This window comes from Patagioenas fasciata, chromosome 8 (genome assembly GCF_037038585.1).
Source record: "Patagioenas fasciata isolate bPatFas1 chromosome 8, bPatFas1.hap1, whole genome shotgun sequence".
Lineage (NCBI taxonomy): Eukaryota > Metazoa > Chordata > Aves > Columbiformes > Columbidae > Patagioenas > Patagioenas fasciata.
Window position 1 is genome coordinate 41,640,001 of NC_092527.1, and position 26,628 is coordinate 41,666,628.

General features: G+C 45.6%; 1 protein-coding gene across 4 annotated transcripts in view; it reads left to right on the forward strand.

The window, feature by feature from the left end:
* The window catches only part of MGMT (O-6-methylguanine-DNA methyltransferase), a 151,919-nt gene extending 135,772 nt beyond the window's left edge, over positions 1-16,147 (forward strand). For 3 of the 4 annotated variants that reach the window (XM_071812244.1, XM_071812243.1, XM_065843522.2), the window contains 2 exons: positions 8,751-8,890; positions 14,981-16,147. In XM_071812244.1, the coding sequence (XP_071668345.1) occupies positions 8,751-8,890; positions 14,981-15,214 (374 nt within the window). In that variant the 3' untranslated portion in view covers positions 15,215-16,147. The other variant, XM_071812245.1, reaches the window with a different exon arrangement.
* The last annotated feature ends 10,481 nt before the right edge of the window (positions 16,148-26,628 follow it).

Here is a 26,628-nt window from a genome sequence, read left to right on the forward strand (position 1 = left end):
AAACTAAATGTGATGTTAAAATTATCGACTCAAGCAAAACGTGAAATACAAATGTTGCTGGTGGGGTCTGTGGCAGGATGCAAACCCCCCTCTCTCCCCCTCCCTCCTTCGCTATGGAAGGAGCAGGCACATCTCCCTCTCTCTCTGCTGTCTGAGGTTAACGGCTTCTTTTGTTCGGCCCCAGACCCCCTGGCCAGGGCCATTAGGAGAAAGGAGGCCGAGGGCCAAGGAGCGCTGGGCGCCTGTGGGCAGTGTGGGGATGTTTGGCGCCTTCACGGGCTCCCCCAGCCGGTGTGGGGATGTTTGACGCCTTCAGGGGCTCCCCCAGCCGGTGTGGGGATGTTTGGCGCCTTCAGGGGCTCCCCCAGCCGCTGTGGGGGTGCGGAGAAGCTTCTGGAATGCCCAGTCAGATCTGATCAGCCAATCAAAACGGGACTCTCGTCGAGACTCCGCCCATTGTCGCGGGACTCTGGGAGCCCCCCTCCCCTCCCCGGGGTGGAGACCCCGCTCGCCTTCCCGCCACCAGTGTGAGGAAAGTTAACCCTCGCAGGATTGCGAGTGTATTACACATTTACCCCCGCACAATCGCGAGTGTACACTTTCCATACTCACTACGAGTACGTGTATCTCTTTAAAATAATCCCGCATCGTGTTCAGGCAAGTGTGGACTCCTCCGGGACTCAAAGCATTGTTTTGGTGAAGCCGTGTGCATGCACTCTGTGGACCGCCTCTTGTATTAGTTGCTACCCCTTAATAATTCTCCTCAACTGATATCCGAACCTGTATTTAAGTCACTTCTGGAGTGCTGAAACCCTGCTTCTCACCAGTTTAATAAAAGTTGTTTTGGACCCTGTTGTCCCCTAAACGAACCTCGAGGTGTCTCCGTGGCGTATTTAGGCAGAACTTGGTGCATTTTGAATAGGAACACTATATGAATCGTTTTTCATATGCAATTATTTAACTTTTTAAAGCTTTTTCCCCCCCTCTCTTATCAAACTAAATGTGATGTTAAAATAATCGACTCGAGCGAAACGTGAAATATAAATGTTGCTGTTGGGGTCGTTTTTTCTGCATGGGGAGAGCCCATTGCGCTCGGCCAGACAGAGCCCTCGGTTCTGGAGCCTCAGACCGCGACAGGTGCCGGCAAGATGAGCCGTGAGATTGTGTTCCCGTGCACCAAGAACGAGACCAAGATTATCGGAGCATTTATATTCATGGGAGGGAAGGGATGCTGAGCCCCACCAACCTTTCTGGGCACCTCAAGGGAGCAGATGCATCCTTACCTCTTCACGGTCCCTGTCTACTTAGACCTGCTCGGTAGTGAAAACATGGAAAACAGAACCTAGAGGCTTTTTTTATAGCTTGGGCGTTATTGGAATATTTGTGTGTGTGAAAAATTTGGCGATGTTGGACCTTCAGCAGCAGCAGCAGCAATGGGATCAGGCAGCTTTGGTGTGGATGGAGAAGGCAGCGTTGTGGGGTGCCTGCGTGCACTGGAGTGGTTTGGATGATGAGAAACCCTTGGAGAAACTACTTATTATCATTTTTGTGGTCTTTTTCATCCAACATCGCCCTTGTTTGGTTGGGTTCCTAGTGGAGGGAGGTTTAGGTTTTTAGTTTCGGCAGCGACGAAGCTGCTGTCCCACACACCGGGATGCTGTGGTTAGGAGATCCCACATCATTTACACACGCAGTGAAGGGTTTTGTTCCTCTGAGCTTCCTAATTCAATAACTCACAGTAGCACAACTTGGTTGGTAAAACAGGAGAGTAAAGTTTGAGAGGAAACTTGGGATTTTCCATGCACGGAGACTCACAAGAGGCTGAGACGTGCGGAGATCCCTGCTGGGTCGCAGGAGAGGGGGACCCTGCGCTTCTCTTCCACCCATCGAGCAGATCACTACAGGTCGGTAACAGCAGAGAAACGGAGACATTTCTGTTTATGGTCTGATTTAGCATCACTGGGCCCAACTGCAGCCGGGGTCGTGGCGGGGAAGAAAGGAAACACAAGGACACAACGTCGAGGAGGAGGAGGCGCTGAGCTCCCCGAGCGCGGTGGGGCAGGGACATCTCAGTGCAGGAAAATGAGGTGGATGCTCAGGAATCGGTGCAGAACTGGTGCCCGAGAAAAATAAATTGGTTTTACGCTTACCTCCATCCCCTCTGCAGCGTCAGACTTGCCTGCCACGTTTTGTTGGCTGGGGAGAGACTGGTGTTTTCTCTCTTTTCACCCAAAGCATTTGTTCTCCTCTCCTGTAGCAATTGCAGCTCGGCGCATTACCTACAGCTCAGAGGATAATCAGGTGGCTTCTTCATTTAACTGTACTGCTGCTGCAAACAGCTGCACAAATCACCTGGCAGGGATGCTGTGCAATGACATGGTCTGTGCCGGAGCCCAAGAGGGACTTGTCAAGTGCTTTGCAATTTCTTCCATCTTACCGGTCCGTGGATTCCAAAACCCAGCCCCAGCTTGTTCAGCGATGTCGTGGCATTCAAAATCTCGTATGAATATTTAGCTTAGATGAAGCTGCTAATGCTTAAGATGTCGTTAGTTCGCATAAAACCTTGCTAGGGTTTGAATTTGGAAGTTTGCAACATGCCGTGGATGCGGGATGTAAAGGCCTGGTGCTGGGCGTCAAACTCCTCGTTTCCATCAGCTCTAAAATTATATCTGCTCTTATAATTGCATAGCAAACTGCTATTAAGGCTACTGCTCAAAAAAATGGGTCAAAATAACAGTTACCACTCGAGTAGAACACCCACTGGCTTCCAGGGAGTTTAACCTGAAGAAATACTGCTGGATGAGGCCCAGGGAGAGTTTCTTGCTTCTAAGGATAGAATTTGGCCCCACAGCCCCTTCTGCAGTCTGAAGGGATCTGCGTTTAAAACTGCGTTAAACTACAGATCAGAAACAGCTCCCGTTAATTGGGTTTAACATAGCTTGGCCACTTAATGTGTGCCAAGCTGAACATAATATACATTTAAAGAAAGCGTGTTGGTGCATTTTTTCACTTAAGTGATACAAGTGTATAGTATGGTTATAAATTATAGTTGTGTTTATGCTTTATTGTATTACATATTGCAAACACATGCACAGGCAATACATAGAAGCATCCAGCCCACGTTTCCATACTGCTCAGAAAGGGGAAGGTGGTGACCTGTGGGGAGCACCAGGTGACACCCGAGCCACCTTATTGAACCCTCCTGTCTGCTCTCACAGTTCTAATATGGACTGGCTCATACTTATGAACAGGTGTTTGGAATTTCATTAGGTATTTACTCAGATCTGTGGAACAGTATTCAGAAAATAGTAGGAGAGTTGGTGCGTGGTCAGCAACGGGCACTGCAGGGTCCGTGTCCACCAGAGGTGCTGCTTGTGGGGAGTGGTGAACTTCAGCTGGTGGCACTGCTACCTGCTGGTTGAATTTGGGGTTGAATTTTTCAATGCTTAATGAGATATACTTAAACAGTTGCTAGTTCTGTAGTCAAAATGTACTGTAGTTGACCTCAATTTACCTAGAGGTAAGTGTAGAATGAATGTAGAATGCTTTCTCTACTGGAGAAAAAGGTTTTCAAAGAATATAGAATGATTTTGATTGGCAGAGACCCTCAGGATCATCAAGTCCAACCTTAACTTAACTGGACCGCTAACCCATGTCCCTAAGAGCCTCCTTTAGTTGTGCTGCTGCAATACGCACTAGAAATGCAACTTCATTGTTCAGATCTATGGTACAGGGGTACGCTGCCGAGAAATAATAACGTAAATAAACAGTTAAAAAGTGTTAAAAAGCCCCTGGAGGCTCTGCAGAGGGTGGCATTGGGGGGTGGACAATCAAGAGAGGTCCAGCTCATCTTGGCCAGCAGTCCCATGGGGTCAGGTCTGGATGGTATAGAGATGACATGTTTAGGTATCAATATTAATTCAGCTAATTAAATGCAATCATAAATAGGACGGAGCGTGGGAAGCTGTGACATGAATCATCTGAAGGGTGCAGAGTGATGGTGGGAAAGGATAACGTGGCAGTTTGTCCCTGTCTGGTTTGAAGGGGTGGGAAGAGACCTCAGCTCAGGAGGAGGAACCTTGAGGAAACCACTAGTGCCAGCTCCCAAGATGGGTGGTGGGAGGAGAAACAGGTGCGTAGGGTGTTGTGTGTGTGTGTAGGGTGTTGTGTGTGTGTGTGTAGGTGTTGTGTGTGTTCTTGGTCACAGTCCTGATGAGCATCTGGATTTTTCTTCTGCAAGGAATTTTTTTACAAAAATATTTTTTAAAATATACCTTTTTTAATGCTTTGGAGGGAGGGGATTTCCCTGGGACCCGTGTCTCCTGAATGGAATTGCCGTGCTTTTGACTGAGGAGTTTTCTCTAACTCCATATCCAGAATAACAGGCACAGAGGTGCTCTCACAGGTCTTGGACTAACTAGAGGTGGAATTATGGGAAATACTTGTCTAATCCCTCCATTATTCACCTGTTAAAATGGAATATGATTTTGTTGGAAGTTTTGCCACTTTCATTTTTATGAGTACATTTTTTACTATAAAGTTGATGATGGATTATAAAAAGTCGATAATAGATACTCTCAAATAATTAGATTATTTTTGCGTCTTTGTTCATAAAGCTCAGTCATTCAGAATCACCCAGGTCTGTGCTTTGGTTCATCTATTTAAGCAATCATAAAGGTGAAGTTTGTTATTTTCAGTTAGGCACATTTTTTCTCTATAGTATATGAGGTCGTAGTCGTTTCTCAATGATTTTGGCAAGACAGTTACAGCATCCTTAATATTAAGCAAACCTTCATTGCAGTGAGATGTTTGGACTATTTTATGGGATGCAGCATCATCCTGCTGTCTCATCTATATTCCTTTATCTAGATAGCCTTTAATAGCAACTAATAATTGCATTTTTGCCATAGAGTACCTATGGTCAGGGACTTGCAGCTGTTGTAAAGGGGAAGAAAAGCGCTTCTCGATCTGCATTATAACAAAAGCAAAATATAATTAAATAGTTAAGACACTAGACAAGAATTTCACGTACCACTTGTTAGCTCGGTCTAGGGTAGGTTGATATTCAGATTGCTGTTTAACAATGCTTGATATGGCTCTAGCTGCTTAGTTAAAAGCAAAGGAGGTTCAAAATGGCTAAAAATTAGCACTCTTACTTGTATTAACTGTTTGTATAGCTGCCTGTTGTCTGTAAAAGTCCTTCAGTTTGAATATGAACCTGTTCTTAGGACCAACAACCAAGTTTTCTGGATGAGGTGGAAGCTCACGCTGCTGTTTTGTGGATAAATTAGAGTGTTTCTGAAGTATTGTGCTTGCTATTTGACCAATAGTAAATAACAGTGAGAACCGATAAGCGTAAAAACAAGCAAAAAAGTTGTCTATGTAGTACCCCAGACAGGATGGGAAGAAAGGTAGTGAGGAGTATTTAGAACTGTTGGCATTTGAAAAAATCCTTGGGAAAAAATAAATACTAGATAGATAGATAAATAAATATATATGTATGTAAAACCAGGAAAATGAGCATTCCTGGCAAACAATTTACTATGCAATTAGCAGGGCTGATAGGAATGTATAATGATGACTTTTTTGACCAGCAAGTAATGCATGGTGTTGTCGTTTGGAGGAAAACATCCAAGACAGTGTTCACCCATCTTCTGTCGTTAAACCCTCTCAACCTTGGTGGTTCCAGGACATGGCGGATGGAGGTGGGAACAGGGACCGGACCCTTGGGCCACCTTCGCCCCCACCTTCCCACTGCAGCTCCAGCTCCCCGTGGGGATCAGGGAAGTGTCTGTTTTCATGTAAAATCTGACATCTGGGGGACAGCAGGGTGACCATGAGCCAGCACTGGGCCCTTGTGGCCAGGAAGCCAATGGTACCTGGGGTGGGTTAGAAGGGGGTGGTCAGTAGGTCAGAGAGGTTCTCCTGCCCCTCTGCTCTGCCCTGGGGAGACCACACCTGGAATATTGTGTCCAGTTGTGGCCCCTCAGTTCCAGAAGGACAGGGAACTGCTGGAGAGAGTCCAGCGCAGCCACCAAGATGCTGAAGGGAGTGGAGCATCTCCCGTGTGAGGAAAGGCTGAGGGAGCTGGGGCTCTGGAGCTGGAGAAGAGGAGACTGAGGGGGGACTCATTCCTGGGGATCAATATGGAAAGGGGCAGTGTCAGGAGAATGGAGCCAGGCTCTTCTGGGTGACAACCAGTGACAGGACAAGGGGCAATGGGTGCAAACTGGAACACAGGAGGTTCCACTTAAATATGAGCAGAAACTTGTTCCTGGTGAGGGTGTCAGAGCCTGGCCCAGGCTGCCCAGGGAGGTTGTGGAGTCTCCTTCTCTGCAGACATTCAAACCCGCCTGGACACCTTCCTGTGGAACCTCAGCTGGGTGTTCCTGCTCCATGGGGGGATTGCACTGGATGAGCTTTCCAGGTCCCTTCCAACCCCTGACATTCTGGGATTCTGTGAAACTGTTGATCGCTTAGATGAGCAATAGCATCTAGCGACGTGAGTGGCCATAACACATGTTCCTTGGCGAGAGGACAGTCCCGGTCACCTTGGGGGAGGACGTCCCGTCTCTTTTGTTGGTGCAGAGGGAGGAGAAAGTGTCCAATATTCCCATTTGTACGATGTGGTGGGGTTCAACCTTCACTCCGGTGGCATCTGCTGCTCTGGATGACACGGGCATCCTCAGCTCGCAGAGGTTTTTGTGTAGCAAGAGAATTTGTGTGTGTTAATTTTTACGTGCATATTTTACAGCCCTTTATAATGATATTTAACGACGTAAAACGTTGGCACGCGCTGAAAATTGGTGAAAGTTCAGCCATCTAATTTGGGCAGGTTACGCTCACGGGCACTCACACTTGCAGACAGTTTAATAACAGTATTTGGCACCGTCTCTTAGAGCTGCTTAAACTAATTAATGCATTTGCTCCCTACAGGATGAAATTGAGTTTTCAGATACATTTATAAAATGATGTGCATGATTGCTAAATATTTCATTCTTTTGAACTATAACTTTGAGTGTTTTATGTGGGTACAGGAGCGCTATGTATTCTCCCATGAAAAATGTACAGCAGCCCCAGCCCTGGGAAGAGGATAAACTGTGGCCCTGCTTGTTGGAAGAAGATAATCTCTGTCCCTCTTCTAGCGGGTTAAGAGATGCTCGATAATTTGGGCATCGCTGCTTTTTCTATTCCTACAGGTTTCAGAAAGCTACAGGCCCATCAGGTCCCAGCTCATCACCTCCCCTGCCAAAAATGAGGGCAAAAAGGGGGATTTTTTGGACTCGGGCAGTCCCTGCGTGTCATTGATTTAAAGATGACATCAGGCACTAATTCCCGCAGAGCAGGAGAGGTTAACGCTCGTCTCGCCGGTTGGAAAAGAAGGTTAAGAAAATAATAAGGAACAATTTGAGTTGAAATAAACCTTTCTGAAGAAATCACAGTAAACAAAATCTGTTTGCCCAAGGAAACCCTCCTAGCAATCAGCTACTAACACAACTGCTTGTGCTAATGAACCCAAAGCTGTTAATGTGGTTTCTTCAGTTAAATTGATTCATGAATTTTGAAGAGAACATTATCTAATGAATTTTCTTTGAATAGAAAGCAATTAAAAGGACAAATCAGTCTGATTAACCCCAAAGTCACCCTACTGCCACAAATGGTGTACAGTTTGAAATTATATCATAAAAAACTAGAGCAGATTTGCTATCTCTTTGCCCTCTACTAATCCATGTAAATTAATGAACAACAAAGTTAATTTCTTTGATGACCCTTTTCTCGTATCACCTGGATTATGCTGATGTTTAATTTGCTTAATGTTATAATAAAGACTAAACAGATTTTTACAATGAAGTGATTATCATTCCCTTCAGTTAAGAAGTGATTTTTATTATTTAACACACACATAATGGTGTACGGGTTTCCTTTAAGAACAAAACCACATTTCACTATGTTCCTATGGTCTTTTTGTTAATTCACCAGCTCACTCCTCTCACTAAGTTACTCACTAGTTAGATCTTCAAAGCTTTTACAGGTGCCGTGGAGGAGCAATAGGTGTCCAACCCAACTGAAATCCACACAATCCTGGGTTGGGAAGGGAACAACCCTGAGATGCTGAAGCAAGCTGGGCCTAATGCCTTTGCTTAGTCATTATTTCAGCAATTGGAACACTTAGAAGCAATTTGCTGGTGAATTAAAATTAAAATAATGATACAGAGCCCTGTATCGTTAAGGATGTGCCGTACACTCAAGGTCACAGCTAGTCCTTACATTTCTATAATGTCTGCGATGCTGAGCAGCAGCTCGGGGGTCCCGACTATAAAGCGCAGCCGGGCAGGGTAATACGGAGCTCACTGGCTCTAGGGCTTCTGTACCGTGTCCCAGCTGAAGTTGGAAATGAGCTGGAGATGTGAGGGCTTGGGAAAATAGGTAGAGCCACTTATTTCTTCCCTTTTTAATTTGACTCTATGCTAATTTATACCCCGCCAATTTAATGGAAAAAACCCCCCACATTGTACGAGTTAACGGGATAATTGTACTTGAAGCAAATTAAAAATATAGGAAAATCAAAGCCTTAAATCCTTTTTTATAGTGATCGGCTACTTGAAGCGTCCCTTATAATAATGATGTATTTAAATGTAGTAATATAGGATACAATAACAGGCCTGTTGAAATTTAAATTAGAAAACTGCTGTTGAAACTCCTGCGTTGGGTCTGGTGAATATTTCATCTCGTTTTCCTCTTTTCTGCAGATTCCTTCACCAGACAAGTGCTGTGGACCCTGTTGAGGGACGTGAAGTTCGGCGAGGCCGTTTCCTACAAGCAATTAGCGGATCTCGCCGGCAACAGCAGAGCGGCCCGAGCGGTGGGAGGAGCCATGAGGAGCAATCCCGTAAGTTCACGGCAACTTTTAAATGAAGTCGAGGGAAGGTGGTGGATTTAGAGAGCTTTGCGGGCCAAATGTCGTTAGACTAAATTTATCTGCTATGAAAACTGGTCTACCACGAGTAATAAGGTCAGTAAGTGTTTTTAATCAGCAATAACGCACAACCCGGTTTAATGTGATTTATTCCCCACCGTTTGTGGTGTTAAGATTTGAAAAAGAAACACGGCGCTGCTTTAAATTCATCGACCTCTACTCACCTTGTTGTTTGCAAACTTTGCTGTATATTCTGAGGTGAAGGGAAGTCTTTATGCCCCAACACGGGCCTCGTTTTGGCAGGGTACGAGTGGCTTTGGCTGTGTCAGCAGCAGTCCGAACTCTCTGACGTGGACGTGTTTCTGAAAATGTGGAAGAGGAGGGATTTTATATCACATGGGTACACGTTAGAATCAGATCCTGAATTGTCAATATTTTCGGCATGCGCTCCGAATCAGCTGTAAGTGGCATTTCTCCATTAGACAGAGGTGAGCAGCCTGGATTTGAGGCAGCTGCAGGGAGCGGTGCTCTAGTTTGGGCCTGTGGATTTTGGAAGAAGCAGTATATTGTAACTCTTGGGCTCTTTGTCTGTCTTCCCAGTCATTATCTTTCCCTTGTAGTTGTCCAGGTTTAGATGTCCAGGTGTATTTAAGCACCTGAATCGCACTGGTTGCTATGGGGCTGGTGCTGCAGCCGACTGGTCCCAGTGCGAAGGATAGGAGCTGGTAAAGAGCCCATCGCTCTGTGTCTCTTCACTCCCTTCCTACTTCCCTCTAAAAGAATTCAAAAACTTTGATTTCTATTAATACCATCATGGCCTTTTTGACCATTCTTCACCATACTTTCCCTCATTACCACTTCCCCTGAGCAACATGTGTCTTTCCATATCCGCATTATTCTCCTTTTCTCCGGCGTTATACCTGCCGTAATCTTTGACCTCCTGTGTTGTTTTTACATTCACTCCTCTCAGTATTTTCTTTAATAAGGTACATAGGAGACTGCAACACGTAGTTGCAAAGTGGCTTAGAAGATCTGTTTTCACAAGATATCCAGTGGCTTTACATATAGAAATAATAAAGGTGAAGGGTTTTTTTGCAGTGCCACGTATTATCTTAATATTTCACCTCATTCATAAAACCAGCCTGTATGTTATGCGTAGTCAACCTGCATATTAGGGCTCACAGGTCTGAAGGACCATGTAAAGATTTATGTGGGAGATCTATTGAATACGTGCTCCCATTGAAGTACAAAAGGACTATGTGTGTATTTGCATGTGGAATATGCATGAAATTACAGATTAACTACGGGAGATGTGTAGTGATAAAAATGTGGCTTGGAGTGGGCTGGGCTCTCATTACAGCATTGATTTTTATTTTTTATCATTCTATTACGAAAGATTGGGGTGATATTATATTAAATAGCCTTTTTTCCCTAAAGCTATACGATATTATCTATAATTTGTTTAAAGATTTTCTGCTGGGGACAGAAAATGCCACGGCCATAGTATGGGATGGGAAATAACAATAATAAGAAGATAGGAGCCCATTTAAAAAAGAAAGAAAAGGCAGTAGATTTGCTGTATATTTTCAGAACTATTTTCATCCGTCCTCGCAGGGGAAAAAGCAGGAATTTTCACACCACAACCTGCTGTTACCGCTGCTTTGGATGCTGCTGCTCCACTGCAGCCTGAGGGCAAAGCTGGGTACATTTCTAGGCGGCAGCAATTACATCTCCTTTTGCTCAACGCCCTATTGTTATTCTTTGAGAACTGTTTCGTGTAGGTTTGCATTGTATTGCCTTATCTTAATGTGCACCGTATTATATTGGAAAGCATTCCATCATATTAAAATAGTTTGTATTGTCAAGTACAATAGAGCGTGTTGACGAACCGTAGCTTTACGGTGCTGATATGAACTGTTTCGTAGGAAAATCTGATATATGCTTAAAATATCGGGGTGTGCTGCTTTATTGAGCTCGGCAGCTTAAACCCATTAGACACGATGGGAGTTTCTGTGGCAGCGTGCTACCTGCCTGGAATTGCAGGGTACTTGTGGATGTTGTACGTGTATAAACACACTCACCGTCTGCTTATCAGATGAGATATTGAGCTTTGAATCTAACTAAACAGTTCATTAAGCCGAACACGTCATCTGGGCTGCAGCATCGTTAAGGTGCCGGCGCGGGACGCGGAGCCGCGGTGTTAACCCCGGCTTGGGGACGTAAATACTGGCTTAGAGGAGCAACTGCTTCCCAATAGTTGCAGAACTGCGATGTTTTGTTAAGCAGCAGATTAGTGAAGGTGACACCGCTGCACGCTTTTATTGCAGATGTGAAGTAAAAGTGAACGTTTCTATTAATGCTTGCTGCAGAGCCCATGCAAAGTAGTGAAATGATAATATGTTTGCACCTTGAGATGCTTCCTGTGATTAAAGGACTAGATTATAAACATGATGACTAAATCATAAACATGATTTAATGAGGAAAGTAATAACAGTGGAAGCGAGCGTTTGAAATAAACCCGAGCCTGGCGTTGCTTTGTTACTCGAATGCGTCGATGAAATTGCGAATCTCACCTTTCTCCACAAAATACCAGAACATTTCTCCCTTCTACAAATCAGGGGTTGGTCTTTAATTTTGGTAGCATGCATTCCGCAGGTTTCCCTTTGTAGTTGGGTCGCTTCACATAATTCATACGGTGACCTTCAACTTTATGAGAAGGTGGAATAGGTGCCAGCAGCAGCTGAAAGATGCGATGTCTTTGCCTCAATTTATGCCAAGGACATGGTGGGGATGGCTCACCTTTCGCGAGACAAACTTCAAATAGTTTGCCGCAGTTCAGATTGATTGCGAGGTCTGTGGTCCTCAAAGGGAACCCATAAAGTTCAATTAAAAATCTCATTAGACGAGTATAGGAGGATCAAAAGGAAATCACAGAGACTCATGGGAAATGGCAAATGTTGGGCTGATTAGTCCAAGGCCATCCTAAATGACTGTTCTGTGCCTTAAATAAGACATCTTCAGCGGTCTGCTAACAGCAGCCGTAGCTGCATACGTTGGTTTGAATAGTCTCTCCAGTTGTGTTACTCTTTAGGCTCAAGCCTAGCTAAGCGTCCAACTGGATGCTACCATCGAGGATATTGTTCAGCCAAAATCTTTTAAACATTGGAGGCTGGAAGGAGTAATCGTGCATGTTTGCGAAGATTGTGAAGGGTGGATTTGAAACGTCGCGGACACATCAAACTACTTGTGCACTGATTCCTTTGGTAGCTGCCAGCACCCGGGCCCACGCTGGGCTCTGTCGGGGAGGAGAAAACACGGTAGGACCTGACCAAAGCGATAGAGTGTTTTTTGCTACATGTGATTCTCGTTGTGTGTCAGAACTTGATTTTTCAGTGGTTTCCATCATGTCCTGACCAATGTGGCTTTGACACTTGGGCCGTTCCTGGAGGTCCCCAGCCCATCACCACCATAATGGGACACTCGGGTGTCTCCTGCCTCAAACTGAAAACTCGCGACGAGCGCAGCTCCACTCCATCCTCCCTCGGAATTTGCTAAACGCGGTTCAAAGCCGATCAATACCTTGTGCAGGGAGGTTTTTTTCCCCACCTTTTTTTTTTTTTTTGCTAAACAAACGCGTTATCGAGGAGTTTAGTTTATTCACAGATCGCCACGAGCGTTAATGACCACCCCAGCCTTGTTCTGCCACTCACCCAGATGGCTGTTGATAAAGATTTAGCATCATGTTCGGAGTGTCAGGGCTGTCAGGAGTGCTGAGCCATTTGACCAGAAGAAAAAACGCACAGGGAGCTATTGATTACAGCTTCTCGGTGTCACTTGTTCACCAGGATTTAGGTATTGATGAGGCTGCGAGTGAAAACAAGCGCTTTCCCTTGTGGGTCTCTACCCAGAAGAACAAAAGCGAAGTTGGAGGAAATATTCAGCCAGTGCCCGAATCAGAGGGGCTCCGGTATTGATCCCAGGGCCCCTTCATGTTGTTTTTTGTTGGAGACAAATCTATGGGTTTGGAAGTTTTATAGCATTTCAGGTAGGGTCTGTGTAAGTGATGGATTCATGTGTTGGATGAATTAGATTTCACAGCGTGAAGATTTCAGCAGAGCTGTAATATTATGAGCTGCTTGGATATTGATAAAAATGACATTAAATGTAGCCAAGGCATTAAAACTCCAGACTAGGGTAGCGCTCCCTCTAAAATGTCCTTAGGGCCCTAATAAATTTTAGCAGGTTTAATTATTTTAGTAATCTGAAAGTTGTCACCACAATTAAGCCAAACTGAAGCAATATTCAATATTTTTAAATTACAGCACCGATAGAGCCTTTGTATCGCATTTTCCTTTACATCTGACGCTGTGGAGGGTGACGTATGGGCACTTGCATGTGTTAGGACAAACTCGGTATGAAATTCTTTATTTCGGGCATGGAAAAAGCTACATTTATGTCATAACCTCCTTTTCTTGCTCTTCTTGAAGAAGTCATAAAGCAGGCGGGATGCCGTGGTGTAGAGCACAGATTTGATTTATGTGTAATTCACCGGTGGTATTGCCAACCCCAAATAGAGGAGCTTAAAAGCACTTTTTATTCAGCCTTGATTAACAATAAGCACCTGTACTCCTCTTTAATGTGGTAGCCCGTGGGCTGAGATTGAGATTTTAAACTTCAGATATTGAAATTACTTAATAAGACCGAGAGAACCCAAAAACCCTCCGGTTTATAAAGGTCTGGGCAGTAACCGTCTGGCTGCTTTGGGGTTCGTGTGTCCCAGCCTGAGCTGTACTGAAATAACTCTTAAATGAGATTACAATAAATCAGTGCAAAGTACATAATTTGTCTATGTGTCTATATATAAATAAATTACATTTTTTTAGATTTGAAATGCCCAGATTTGTGAAAACTGCACTTTTCAGTGAGTTATTGTTTTCACAGCTGTATCACCGCAATGGAATTGCTGTGCAGTTACCAAAACACGTACGGCGTGATTAGAGATGCTGTATTGCATTTTTTTTGGTGTGTACTTCAACTCTGATCATCACCTGCAATAATTTTGGTTTTTAAAAAAAAAAAAAACCTTAATGTACATGATCAACCTATTGTGTAATTTCTTGCATTGATTTTTCAGAATCCGTGACGTTGGGCTATAAGTGATACAAAGGAGAAGGCATGAGGAAAAAAGTTCTTAAGTTGGTTAGGTGTGAATGAAATCCCTCCTGTTGTAGGTTTTAAAAATTCACAACCCATTTTGGATTGACGTGCTGTTAAATAATAAATAGTGCCTTGTCCTCCTATGGAATGTTCAGCAGTGGATGCAGAGGCGCTATAAGAGATCTGCGAGTGAGCCCGGGGAGGTGCTGCTCTTACCACTTTGGCTTCTTTCCAAAAATGTGGCTCTTTCTGATCTCGGGGTGACGATGACCAGCTATCCTGTACCTCTCCTCTGCTTTTATGTGTGTTCTGGGTCTGCGAGGCTTTGTCCCCCACCCTGGGCTGCTCAAGGGTGCTGATGCAGGGCAGGAAAATCTGCTGCTTGTGGAGAAGTTTTTATAGATGAGATTTGATTTATCAGTTTTACCCTTTTAAGACTTTACATCCTTTTCTTGTATGAAAATTTCTCCTAGCGTTTATTTTTCACTAAGTGCTGGTCGGCATTTGGAGCTTGTGGCTGTTGCTGAACCAGGAGCATGGCCCCATCCTCATCCATGTCTTCATCCCTGTCCTTGTCCCCGTCCTTGTCCATGTCTTCATCCTTGTCCTTGTCCCCGTCCTTGTCCATGTCTTCATCCCCATCCCCGTCCCCATCCCCGTCCCCATCCCCGTCCTCATCCCCGTCCTCATTCCTTGTCCCTTTCCCTTGTCCCATCCCTTGTCCCTGTCCTCCTTGCGCACGATCAGGACCCCACCATGTTGGGCCTGATCATGGAACCTTCATTCCCTGTCCATCCCGTGCCACACGTCCCCTGGTTTAGGGCTGCATTTCTGGTCCCCCTTCCCGGCCACCACCCCCTTCACCTCCCCATTGGCTTCTTTCCCTATTTTTGTGTATTTTTGCAGATCCCGATTATGATCCCGTGCCACAGGGTGATCCGCAGCAGTGGGCAGGCCGGGAACTACGGCGGGGGACACGTCCTCAAAGAGTGGCTCTTGTCGCACGAGAAGCTCCAGAAAGAGAAGCTGGCACCGTGCTGCAGCTCAGCGAACCAGCCAAGGCATAAAACCACGGCCACTTGGCTCGTAACAAGCTCTCAGAGCACCCGGCACAATTCAGAACAAAAAAAAAAGCGGTAAATATTTGAGTGACATATAAATATAATGCAACATCCGAAGTGAAATGTGCGGTGGCACCACTATATTAAAAAAGCGGGATGCGTCCTGGGGGATGCAGCTCGTCTGCCCTTTCTTGTTTTTACATTTTACAGCAGAATGACTACAGCGGGCCAGCCGTGGGGTTTGTTCCCATCTCCAGACCTGGTTTGTTCTATTTTTAATGTCCATTAAGCTCGGCTCAGGCAGTGGGAGGAACGTGGGCACTGCAGGGCAGGCGCAGCCCCTGCCCACTGCTGCCCTCACCTCTTTTTGGTGCCTGAAATGCTGTTTTCCGTAAAAAAGGAGTTAAAGGAGCACATTGCGACGCATTCAAAAGCCAGTGGCTGTTGAATGGCTTGTTACCGGGCTTTTCTTTTCAGTTTAGGAGAGATGGGAATAGAAATTTTTGCCTTTGTGAACGGCGCAAGAAGCAGCAGGAGCTGCTGCCAAATTGTACGAGAGGTATATTTTGAATAAGAAATTTGCTTAGCGCAACATGGGCATAATATAGAAAAGCTCGTCGTGGTGGCATCTTTATCAGCAGCGCGTTTCCTTTTATAATATGATATTTTCCTTTAGATTTTTGTGTTTCTCTGCTATGCGAAGCTTCATTTCCCGTAGCCTCTCCGTAGGAAGGGTTCAAGTATTGAAGAGATATTAAAGGTAGATTTTGAGGTGGTTTAAGCAGGGCTCTCTGCGAGTACGAGCCACCAGGAGCTGAAATTTTCAGTATGGGAATCGTAAATTCTAACATGGAAATACTGATTTCTTTATGGGTTTTATCATATTTTCATGGATGTCTCTTTAGAAAGGCCATTGCTGGCCAAAAAATTATGATGTTACCATACGTTAGTTAATATAGTATTATTGATATCTTGGAATTACTTCAATAAAAAAACTGCTTTGCATGTACAAGTGTCTTTGTGAATGTTTATAAATAAAACACAGTATGTGATATATGGAGAAAATAAACTATACCCAACTGTACAATATAAAGCTGTATTTTTATCAAGGGTTTCTGGTGGCAATATAAACCACGAATGCAAAGCTCAAGTGGTTTGTACGTGTCACCAGAACCCTGAGATAAAAATATAGCCTTATAATATGTACAGTTTGGGTGTATTTTATATATATATATATTTTTTTTTTTTTTCCCTATAATACATGCTACCAACAAAAGAACACGGTAGCAAATGTAAACTTTAACCTTTCTCATATTTACATCCCTTGCTGTTTGTTTTTTTTAAGGTGTTTACATTTGCTTCTTTTCAGGGATGTATATTTAATTTTTGCAGGTAGCGTGAGCGCTGGTTTTGGAGGCGGGAACGCTTTTTCAAGGGGGAAAAAGAAGCAAAAAAATTAAAAAAACAAACAACGAAGAAAAAGGGTATAAAAATAAAGAAAAAACACCAACTTTTTGGCAAAAGAAGTGTTTTGGCTGAAGAGTTTCTCCAGGGTGGGGAACAGGCGGCGCTGTCCCCGCGCTGCCCGACAGAGGGCGCGCCGGCGCAGGGGAAGCGGCGCGGGCGCCCCCGGGTCCCCCCGCCCGCCGGCCCAGGGTCCCCCCGGGTCCCCCCGCTCACCGGCCCAGGGTCCCCCCGGATTCCCCCGTCCGCCGGCCCAGGGTCCCCCCGGGTCCCCCCGGATCCCCCTGCCCGCCGGCCCAGGGTCCCCCCGGTTCCCCTCGCCTGCCGGCCCGGGGGGCAACTCAGGGACGATCCGGGCGGTGTCCCCTTGTCCCTGTTACCACCCCATCGGGTTGCAGGGGTTGTGGGGTTGCAGTGCACCTCCAGCACCAGGACTGGCTTTTGCATCAGTAAAAATTAACAAAAATACTAATTAACAAAAGTAAAGACTATATATAAATTTAAATAACCCCAAGAAACTGCCCTACACAGCGACCCTGGTCCAAACCCGCAGCCCAGACCGGCAGCAGCCAGAGCCTCTTCTGGGTGAAATCACAGCAGTTCATGCAAACACAGAGCTGAAGGGAATGCATTAAAACACCGGCATCTGAGTATCTCTCTCTATATATGTGAAAAAAGAAGAAGAAGAAGGGAAAACAAAGCGGTTGCGCAGGCAGCTCTGCGCTTTCTGCCTGGAATTGGGTTCCTCTGACCTATCGAGTTTCCTCCCGCTCGGGCTCGCCGCGCTTTGAACTGCTGACACGGAGACACTGTGCAGCCAGGCACGACAGCTGGCTCGGCGGGGCTAATACCAACACATGCTGCTTTCGCCCATTGCCAGAGACCAGGATAATGAAAGATTCAAAAATAATATTTGTTTTGGCGGAACTACATTTATAATGAAATAGATGCCCTTGACCATGGAAGAAACTGAATTTTGCGGCGGGTCATTCTCCCCCCTTTCCCCCCTTTTTTTTGATTTTCCATACAAAACAGGCTCCGCAGCCGGTCTAAGGCCAACAGAAATATTTTTGAAGGACTCTGTTGTATTTCCTGCGTCGGATTTACAGCAGAATCGCAGCTACACTGGTTGTACTGTTTAACGCCGGAATGAAAAGCGCAGATTACATCCTATGTATCAATAGCAAATGGAACAGGGCCCCAGGCTTTAGGATGGTTACAGATCAAGCAGAGTTTGCAACGTAATGAGCTCATACTGGAAGCATCTTGCACAGAAAACCGACTCATTGTAGTGCTGGGGACATTTTTGGATACGCAACTGATTTGTTTGGAATTAAGGGGAATTAGTCATCTGATCAGGGCAAGAAAGATTTGGCCCTTAAAGTTTCCATTTGATTTTTCTGAGCGGTTCTTGAGTGGTACTTGATATTTGCAGAGTGACACAGCGGTTGGATAAGGGACGGTGACGTAGTCGGAAGGACAGTGCTATCGCTTTCCAAATTATATTAAGTTATAGACAGTGAGCAGTAATTCTAAGCGAGCTTCTGTTAACATCACAGATCGTTGTTTCTGCTACAAATATCACAGATTGTTACATATAATATTTTTTCCTGATGTTTAACCAAAATTTAAAATCGTAAACTTGATGGTAAGTATTGCACCCAGGTCAAAGAGATCGTCTCGGTATTAAAATGTTTCTCTATTGTGCAAGGTGCAGCTGCAGATCTGCTTCTTTAAGGAAAATGCAATAAAATAATGAACCTATGGAAAGATTGCTTAAAAACTTAAAGCGCGGTAATCCAGTGGGAGTTCTGTAAGATTTATGGACTATTTCAGGAGTAATTTCTCAGTAAGAATCTTAGAGGAATGTAAAAATCCTCGAAGAATTGCATTTACAGATTTAATTGTAATTCCTTTTATATTCTTGCAGAAGTTGAATAGCGATATCGCTCCAGGTTCCTCTGCACCCGTCCAGCGCTGGCGCGGCGGCCGGACCCTGAACAATGGAAACTATTCCTGCCCGGCCTCCCCGGGACAGCTCAGTCACCCCGTGTGCCATTGCAGCTCCTCACAGGGCTCTGGGGGCTATTTTTGTGTCAAATATCATGTGTGGGGTATGAGTAACAAACAAATACGTTTGCTTTGTGCCTTGGAAAGGGAAGCTTTTCCCAATTTCTTCTTTTTTCCTTCTTTTTTCCTTCCCTTTTTCCTTCCCTTTTTCCTTCCCTTTTTCCTTCCCTTTTTCCTTCCCTTTTTCCTTCCCTTTTTCCTTCCCTTCTCCCTTCCCTTCTCCCTTCCCTTCTCCCTTCCCTTCTCCCTTCCCTTCTCCCTTCCCTTCTCCCTTCCCTTCTCCCTTCCCTTCTCCCTTCCCTTCTCCTTTTTCCTTCCTTTTCCTTCTTTTTCCTTCTTTTTCCTTCTTTTTCCTTCTTTTTCCTTCTTTTTCCTTCTTTTTCCTTCCTTTCTCTTCCTTTCTCTTCCTTTCTCTTCCTTTCTCTTCCTTTTTCTTTTTTCTCTTTTAGCTTTTTCTCCTCTCCTTTCCTCTTTCTGTTTTCTCTTTTCTTCTCTTTTCTCTTTTCCCTTTTCCTTTTTCCCTTTTCCCTTTTCTCTCTTTCCTTTTTCCTTTCTCGTTTTTCCTTTTTCCTTTTTTTCCTTTAAATTTCTTCTTGTGTTTTTCTTTTTTTAGTTTATTTTTCCAGAACACCAACCCACCCTGCGAAACCTTCAACCTCAACCCTTTCCCTCCGCAACCCGCAATACCCAGATCATTACCTTTCACTATCACTGTTTTTCTTGCGCGCCATTTTTAACAAGGCATTGTACATATATATATATTTTTCCCCTAGTGTTCCAAACCCCTTTTCCCCCCCAAACCCTCCCTCTAGGAGCATCAAGGGGCACCCTTGGCCCCCATCCCTGCAGACCGAAGGCTGAGGGGACGACGCCACCTCCATGTCCCTCTGCCCCACTGCGGGGGTGCAGGACGGAGCCCCCTGATCCAGACCAGCCCCTGGTCCGTGTGAAGTAACGTGCGGGTGGCAGCACCAGCGGGTCTGGGGGCGCGGGGTGGGGGGCCCAGCCTGGCCGGAGCCGGCGTAGCCAGGGGTCTGGGCTCCATCAGCCGCGGCAGCGGGGAGGGATGCGGTAGCCGGACCGCAAGGTGACAATTGACACTGGCAGCGCCTTGGCTTGATGAAAGGATATTGTTAACAAGGCTTTAATGTTTCTCATTAATGGCTGGGTAGGGAGGGTGAGGTTGGGTTTTTTTCCATTGAAAAAAGCCAGAAGACAAAAAAATTCCACCTGGGCAGTAATTAAGATCGATCCCTTACGGTGCATTTAGTTATCAATTTTTTAAAACCTCTTTAAGTGGCTTATTTAGTTATTTTAAACAGGGCTTTTTATTTGTTGCAGTGAGGAGTCCCTGAGCATACAGAGAACTGTGAGGAGCAGGGGGGACTCCTCCTGGGACCTTCTCACCAACCTTCACCCAGCCTGCAGCAAAGCGGGTGCTGCTCCATCACCTGCACCCCGGCCATGGATGCTGCTCCATCACCATCCATCACCTGCACCCCAACCATGAATGCTGCTCCATCACCTGCACCCCAGCCATGGATGCTGCTCCATCACCATCCATCACCTGCACCCCAACCATGAATGCTGCTCCATCACCTGCACCCCAGCCATGGATGCTGCTCCATCACCTGCACCCCGGCCATGGCTGCTGCTCCATCACCTGCACCCCAGCCATGGCTGCTGCTCCATCACCTGCACCCCAGCCATGGATGCTGCTCCATCACCTGCACCCCGGCCATGGCTGCTGCTCCATCACCTGCACCCCAGCCATGGATGATGCTCCGTCACCTGCACCCCGGCCATGGCTGCTGCTCCATCACCATCCATCACCTGCACCCCAGCCATGGATGCTGTGAGATGCTGGGGCAGCACACGGAGCCCGTCAATCTGGACATGACCTGGTGTATATTATTTCAGGTGACATTCCTCTTCTTTTGCAGAAATTATAGCTAAAAATTGCAACCCCTTTGTCTAAGGAAGAGCAACCTTGCGGTGATGTAATTTTTGTTTTCCCGTGGACGCCGCGATGACCTAATTCCATATAGAAAACTTGGGTCCCTGTTCAAAGTAGGATGTAGCAGTTATTCTGTGGTTTGGACCCGAGCTCAGCAAAGCTCAGCTACACCCTTGGCCACGGGCAGGACACCAGGAGGGGGAATCCCGAGTGGTTTTTGATCCAGACTTAGCTCAAATCTTTAAAATTCTGGCAAGCAGAAGGAGAAGCCGTTGTATTTCCATTGGTGCACGCAGTGATGTTTTGAAAAATTATTGGTTGTATTAATTGTCTTTGCTGTCATGGCTGAGCTTTCCTGGGAAGTTCAATGTTGATCGTGGCCCAGAGGTTTTAAAAGTGCAAACCTCGAACATGGTCCTTATGTCTTCTTCTATTCTCAAAAGTATTTTATATGCTTTTAAAAATACAATCAGCGTGATGCCTAAGCGCAGGTTTAATTTTAGGGGGCAATAGGCAAGCAGCAATCTTTCAATAGTTAAATAACAAAATAACTGGTGCAATAAAACGATGTCTTCGTAACGCAGAGAAATACGTTTGTCCTTTCTGAACAAAACACTCGCAAGCGAAATTTAATCAGAGAACCGTGTTATCTTTCCAGTTATAGATAATCTGTTAAGGGGTTGTGTTAGCACATCACCCCGGTGTGCCTGCCCTGGCGTTGGTTCCTCTGCAGGCAGAGCCCTCCGGAGATGCGGAGGCTTTTCAGAGCTGGTGGAATGCTGCAGCGTGAGCTGTTGTCCCGAATCACCATTTACACGCTGAGTTAAAAGGGGGTGACACCGGCGGAGCCACATTGTGCAGCCAAAGGGACCCGGCGAGGTCAGGACTGTGCGCTAAGGAAGGAGAGAGAGAGAGAAAATGCCTTTAATTTTATCTAGAACCTGCAGAAAGTTGTCCTTAACACAGCCCCTTGGGTCCAGCGGCTAAAGCTGTTGTGTCTCTCTCTGTAACATCGCCTTATTTTGTATAAATTAGTTTGGAGGGAGCAAACCGCATGTGTTGGGACCTCTCTGTGCGAGAGGCTGTGACCGAACATCCAACCAACACCAGGTTTTCACCGATGGGAGGGTTTATTTGGGCTGGGGTGCGTTTTTTAAACTCCTATCCAAATAGCATCATCCTAAACGCTGTGTTGAGATTATTTGTTGGAGATGAACCGCTTCAGGACACGCAGCAGCACCTGAGCTGCCGTTTGGAGTGGGACCAGGAGAAGTGGGTTCGTAGAGAGGATTTCACCCTCTGCTTACTAAAATGTCCCGTTTTTAACAAGACACACAATTCCTGTTCTCAGGGCTGTTGGCCTTCTTATTTTTTCGCTGCCCCTGGCGACAGGGCGGGCAAAACTGTTCTGATTTTAATCTATAAAATGACATCAGTATATTGCGTAGATTGGTCATTGCAATAAACATTAGACACCAGAATTAGATCCAAAGGACAGGTGAACGTAGAGGAGTCGGTGCGTGGTTGCACAGAGCTCGTATCGGTCAGACTGGGCACAAACCTCATGAGAAAGGCACCGTATGAATAATGGCAGGTGAGTGTCCCCCCATGTCACAGGTTAAGAAACGTCTCATTTGAAGAATGAATTCTGCAGAGTTATATTTAATGTGGCCAAAATCAAACCGGGAAGTAAACCAAAAATTGATGTGCAACTGGTATATTGTTCACGAATGTTGCTTTAGCTACCGCCAATGTGTTTTGCAGCAGAGATTATAGAGCAAATGCAATTGAGTGCAGAAAGGACGGCTCCGGAATGAGGTCTGAACATCCAGGTATCACTTGAATTGGAGATCACCTCTGTAGCCGCAGAAACAATATCGGGAGACTGCAAACTAAAGAGATATCAGTATACTCCAGCGACTGTTCTACAGCACGTTTGTCCTCTAAAATGAGCAGACTAAACCCATCCGGAGCTGTTGAAGCAATCACCGTTTTGAGAACGAGCAGAGCGTTAATTGAGGGGTTCCCTGTCCCCAGCTCCGTAATCCAACCAGCAAACTGTCTCCAGCCTCCTGGTTGTCAAGGAAATTGTGACAAGGCAAATGTCAGATCATGTGGAGCCTTCTGAATTTTCTGACCCCTTCAATCTGTTTTCCAGCCTGGGTATGGCAAAGAAGCTGTGTCGGGCTAATTGGTTGTCTGTCTTCTCCAGGCAGTGGATGAAGTCCAGGTACATAATCTGTCTTTTTCAGACGAGCAGCATCCTCTCTTTCCCAGCCTTATGTCCTAATATCAACCACTGCAGGACCACGCTGGAAAAGTTCCTTTCTTTGCCAAAACTGGAGCAGAAGATGTTGAGGTCCTATGGTGTTTTATCTGCTGGGCTTCCTGTGCAGCCACTTTGAGCAACGTATGTATGAGTCTTACCAAAAAAAACCCAAAAAAGTCTGATTCCTCTCCACCAAAACACAAGATATCGCAGGAAATGATAGTTGGAAAGTGTTGCCCTTCCTTTTTTATTTCCTTCAACCGTTGCACTGTGCTGGAAGGTAGGATACTCTGTGTTCGAAACGACCTACATAACCATTGATCTTGATTTCGCTAAATTGCCCTGCTCTGTGCTCTGTAGCTGTTATCCTGGACAGCTGTTTTCTCAGGCTTTCTCTTAAATTGTTTCTTGCCATTGGCAGTAAAACAATATGTGAGGATTGTGGAGGTAGATGTGCTTTTTAAACCGTGGAGACCGTTTTCTCTGGAAAACTGGAAAAATTCTCTTTGGGAACTGTAGGGAAAAGCTCTATGAAAATTCAGATTCCAGAATCCTTTCTGGTGTCGTGTAGTTTTGTTTTGTTTCTTCTTTTGGAAGCAAAACCAAGTTAATACCATTGGTTTGAGGAAAGAAATGTTATGATTTTTGCGTGGCTCTTGCCATTTGCGAAAGGTTTAAGGGTACAACAGAGCCCTGGGGAAGGGCTCCCAAAACTCTCAGAGGGCACCAAAACGTTTTCAAAGGGTTGCTTGCTTCTGGGGGTTGGACTGCATTACGTTTCCTGCATACTTCTGCCAATCGCAATATTTGATCGTCAGCAATCAATCAGACTTGAATTTGACGATCAGGGGAGGAATTAAAATTTAGAGCCTTACAAGCAAAGAGGCAGCAGTTTGGGGTAAAACTGCCTGGAAACCTCAGAGCCAAATTCCCCCCAGACTTCAGAAAATGGTCTGATGGTGTTGTGCATTGCTGGCTGGTTTTTTGGTCATTTAATGCCAACAAATGTGGGCCTTTGAGTGGGGGTAAGTAATATCTAAAAGTAATAGGAAGCGTCCTATCTGTGCATTCACTAGTAGGCTCCTCCATAGAATAGATTGGGTTGGAGGGACCTTCCCAGTCCCCCCAGTGCCCCCCTGCCATGAGCAGGGACATCTGCACCAGCTCAGGTTGCTCAGAGCCCCGTCCAGCCTGGCCTGGGATGTCTCCAGGGATGGTTCATCCACCACCTCTCTGGGTACCTGGGCCAGGCTCTCACCACCCTCAGGGCCAACAATTTCTTCCTCATGTCCGACCTGAATCTCCCCACTTCTAGCTTAAAACCATCACCCCTTGTCCTATCGCAACAGGTTTTGCTAGAAAATCTGTCCCCATCTTTAGTATGGGCCCCTTTTCAGCATAGAAAGGTGGCAGTAAGGTCTCTGCGGAGCTTCTCTTCTCCGGCTGAACACCCCAACTCTCTCAGCCTGTCCCCCAGCAGAGCTGTTCCAGCCTCAGTCATTCCTGTGGCTCCTCTGGCCCCTCTCCAGCAGCTCCATGTGTGTCCTGTGCTGAGGACCCAGAGCTGGACTCTACTCCAGGTGGGGTCTCAGAATCTTTGATGTTGAACCCTCATGGACCCTGTGCAAGTTCCTCACCCATCGCTGGAGGTCCCAAGGCCCAAGGTGGGACACCGCTGGAGGCAGAGGCTCACATCTGGATGTCAACTTCTGATCACAACGAGCACAACGTGGCACAAACCGCTGCTCCAGATGACCAGCTGATGGTGGTTCCTCTCCATGGGCACACGGTGTGGAGCCAAACCCGTGACCTGCAGCTGGAGGATGGTGTTTCAGGTGATAAGATGGTAAGTATATGTAAATAATAAAAGCCCTGTGCATTCATTTCTTTGTAATGATCATATATACACTGATGGAAATGCAGGTGGCAATTAGACACAGGTCTCTGACCACTGATCAGCTACCGGTGTCACCGTCCCTGTCACCGACTGGTTCATCTCCACTTTAAAAGGGGGTTATTGGGATGGAGCACAGGGGAGGGGGAGAGGATCTGCAGCAACAAACTGCAAAAGCTCATATTTTATCTGAGGATGCTATAAAACTCGTCTAACCCTCTTGTACAAACACAGCAGAACTTTTCTGAGCGTGCAGTCCAAATTATTCCGACACTGCATTTTAGTCGAAGCATTAAAATTCAAGGTCTAAATACGTAGTTTGAAACTGGAGATGAGTATATGCACATTGCAAATGTAGATATATCTTGCTGAGTACACAGCCCATAAAATATGTAGTATAAGATCACTCATTTATTTAAAGATGCTTTTTACTTCAGATGGAAAATGACACAAATCTAAATATTACAATGCAAAGTAATGTGTAACTGTCTGTATGTTATAGCCTTAACACTATACTTTTGATGCAGAAGAGATATAGCAGCTGCACTTTAATTTCAAGCAAATTGATCCCAGATGTAAATGTTGTTTTGTTCCGTGGAAGCTGCCGCACAGGTAAAGCAAATATCATTGGTTTATAGTCCAACAGAGTGTCGCAGCAGGACTCAGCCTCTCCTGCCTGGGCACCCGTAACAGCCCGGTGGCTGCAAAAGGTGCCCTAAAAAGAGATAGCTTTGCGTCTTACCCTTGAAGAACACAACCACCTGTGATCTAAGGAGCTGGTTTGAAGCCAGGAAAGCTGCTCCGTTTGTCAATTATCCTGCAGGCAAAATCTAAATTTGGCTTGTTTTCCATTTCTTTTGCTTCACGTTTCCTAGAAGCGTTTTTCTCCCGCCGTATTTGTGTTTGGCGTAAAAGACAAAATAACCCAGCTGTATTTACTGACTCAGTAAGCCACTCCTTTCAAAGTAAAAATAACAGTAGTAATTCTGCTTCACTTTGCCTGGAGATCCCCCAACGTCAGTGGCACCGTGGGCAATGTATAAACAGCATAATGGTTTCTTTACCATCCCCAGCATGCAGAGAATAGCAAAGTCCAGATACCGTGCTGCCACATCTCATTTTTTGACCAACGAGGTGTTTTATTTTTTATAAAACAGGTGAACCCGTGTGCCCAAGGAGGAGAAACCCTGAAGACAGCGGCCCCAGTACCAGCGCGGACTCACCAGAGCCACGAGAAGATCTCGCAGGTCAATTATTTCTCCTTTTATCAATTGTTTTTTCAAATTACATATTTTTTTAGCTGTATGGGATCTGGCTGTGCAATCCTTCCCTGCACAGGTAACGTGCTCAGGACCGGCACTGCTCCCCTTTCCTGTCCCTCTTTCAACGAGCTGGATTACTCCTGGTTTCATCTTCTATTGCGAAGGCTGTGATTTAGTCAAACTAGGGGGGTGCTGTGTTTGGATGCTTCTAAAGCAGCATGGTTTGGACTGATATTTAGCTGGTTGAAGCTGAACATTCGAGTGCTTCTCCCCTTGATAGCAACACTGATTTAATTCTATTTCCTTCTGAATCAGTCTAGGCAAAGCAGCCCACAAGTTGTACACTGGATGCATTGCCTTTCAAATACCAAAATACCCAAATAGAGGTATATATAACATATATAAAGGTGTTACTGAAGGGCAAGTACCAGACAAAACTGTGGCACTTCTGCACAGCAAGTGCTTTTTTCCCCGCACAGCGCAGGGAATCGACTGAATCTGTCACAGATGTGTGTAAGATGTGTACAGCCTTATGAAGCAACTTCTGCAAGTATTTAGCAGTAAGACATATTGACTG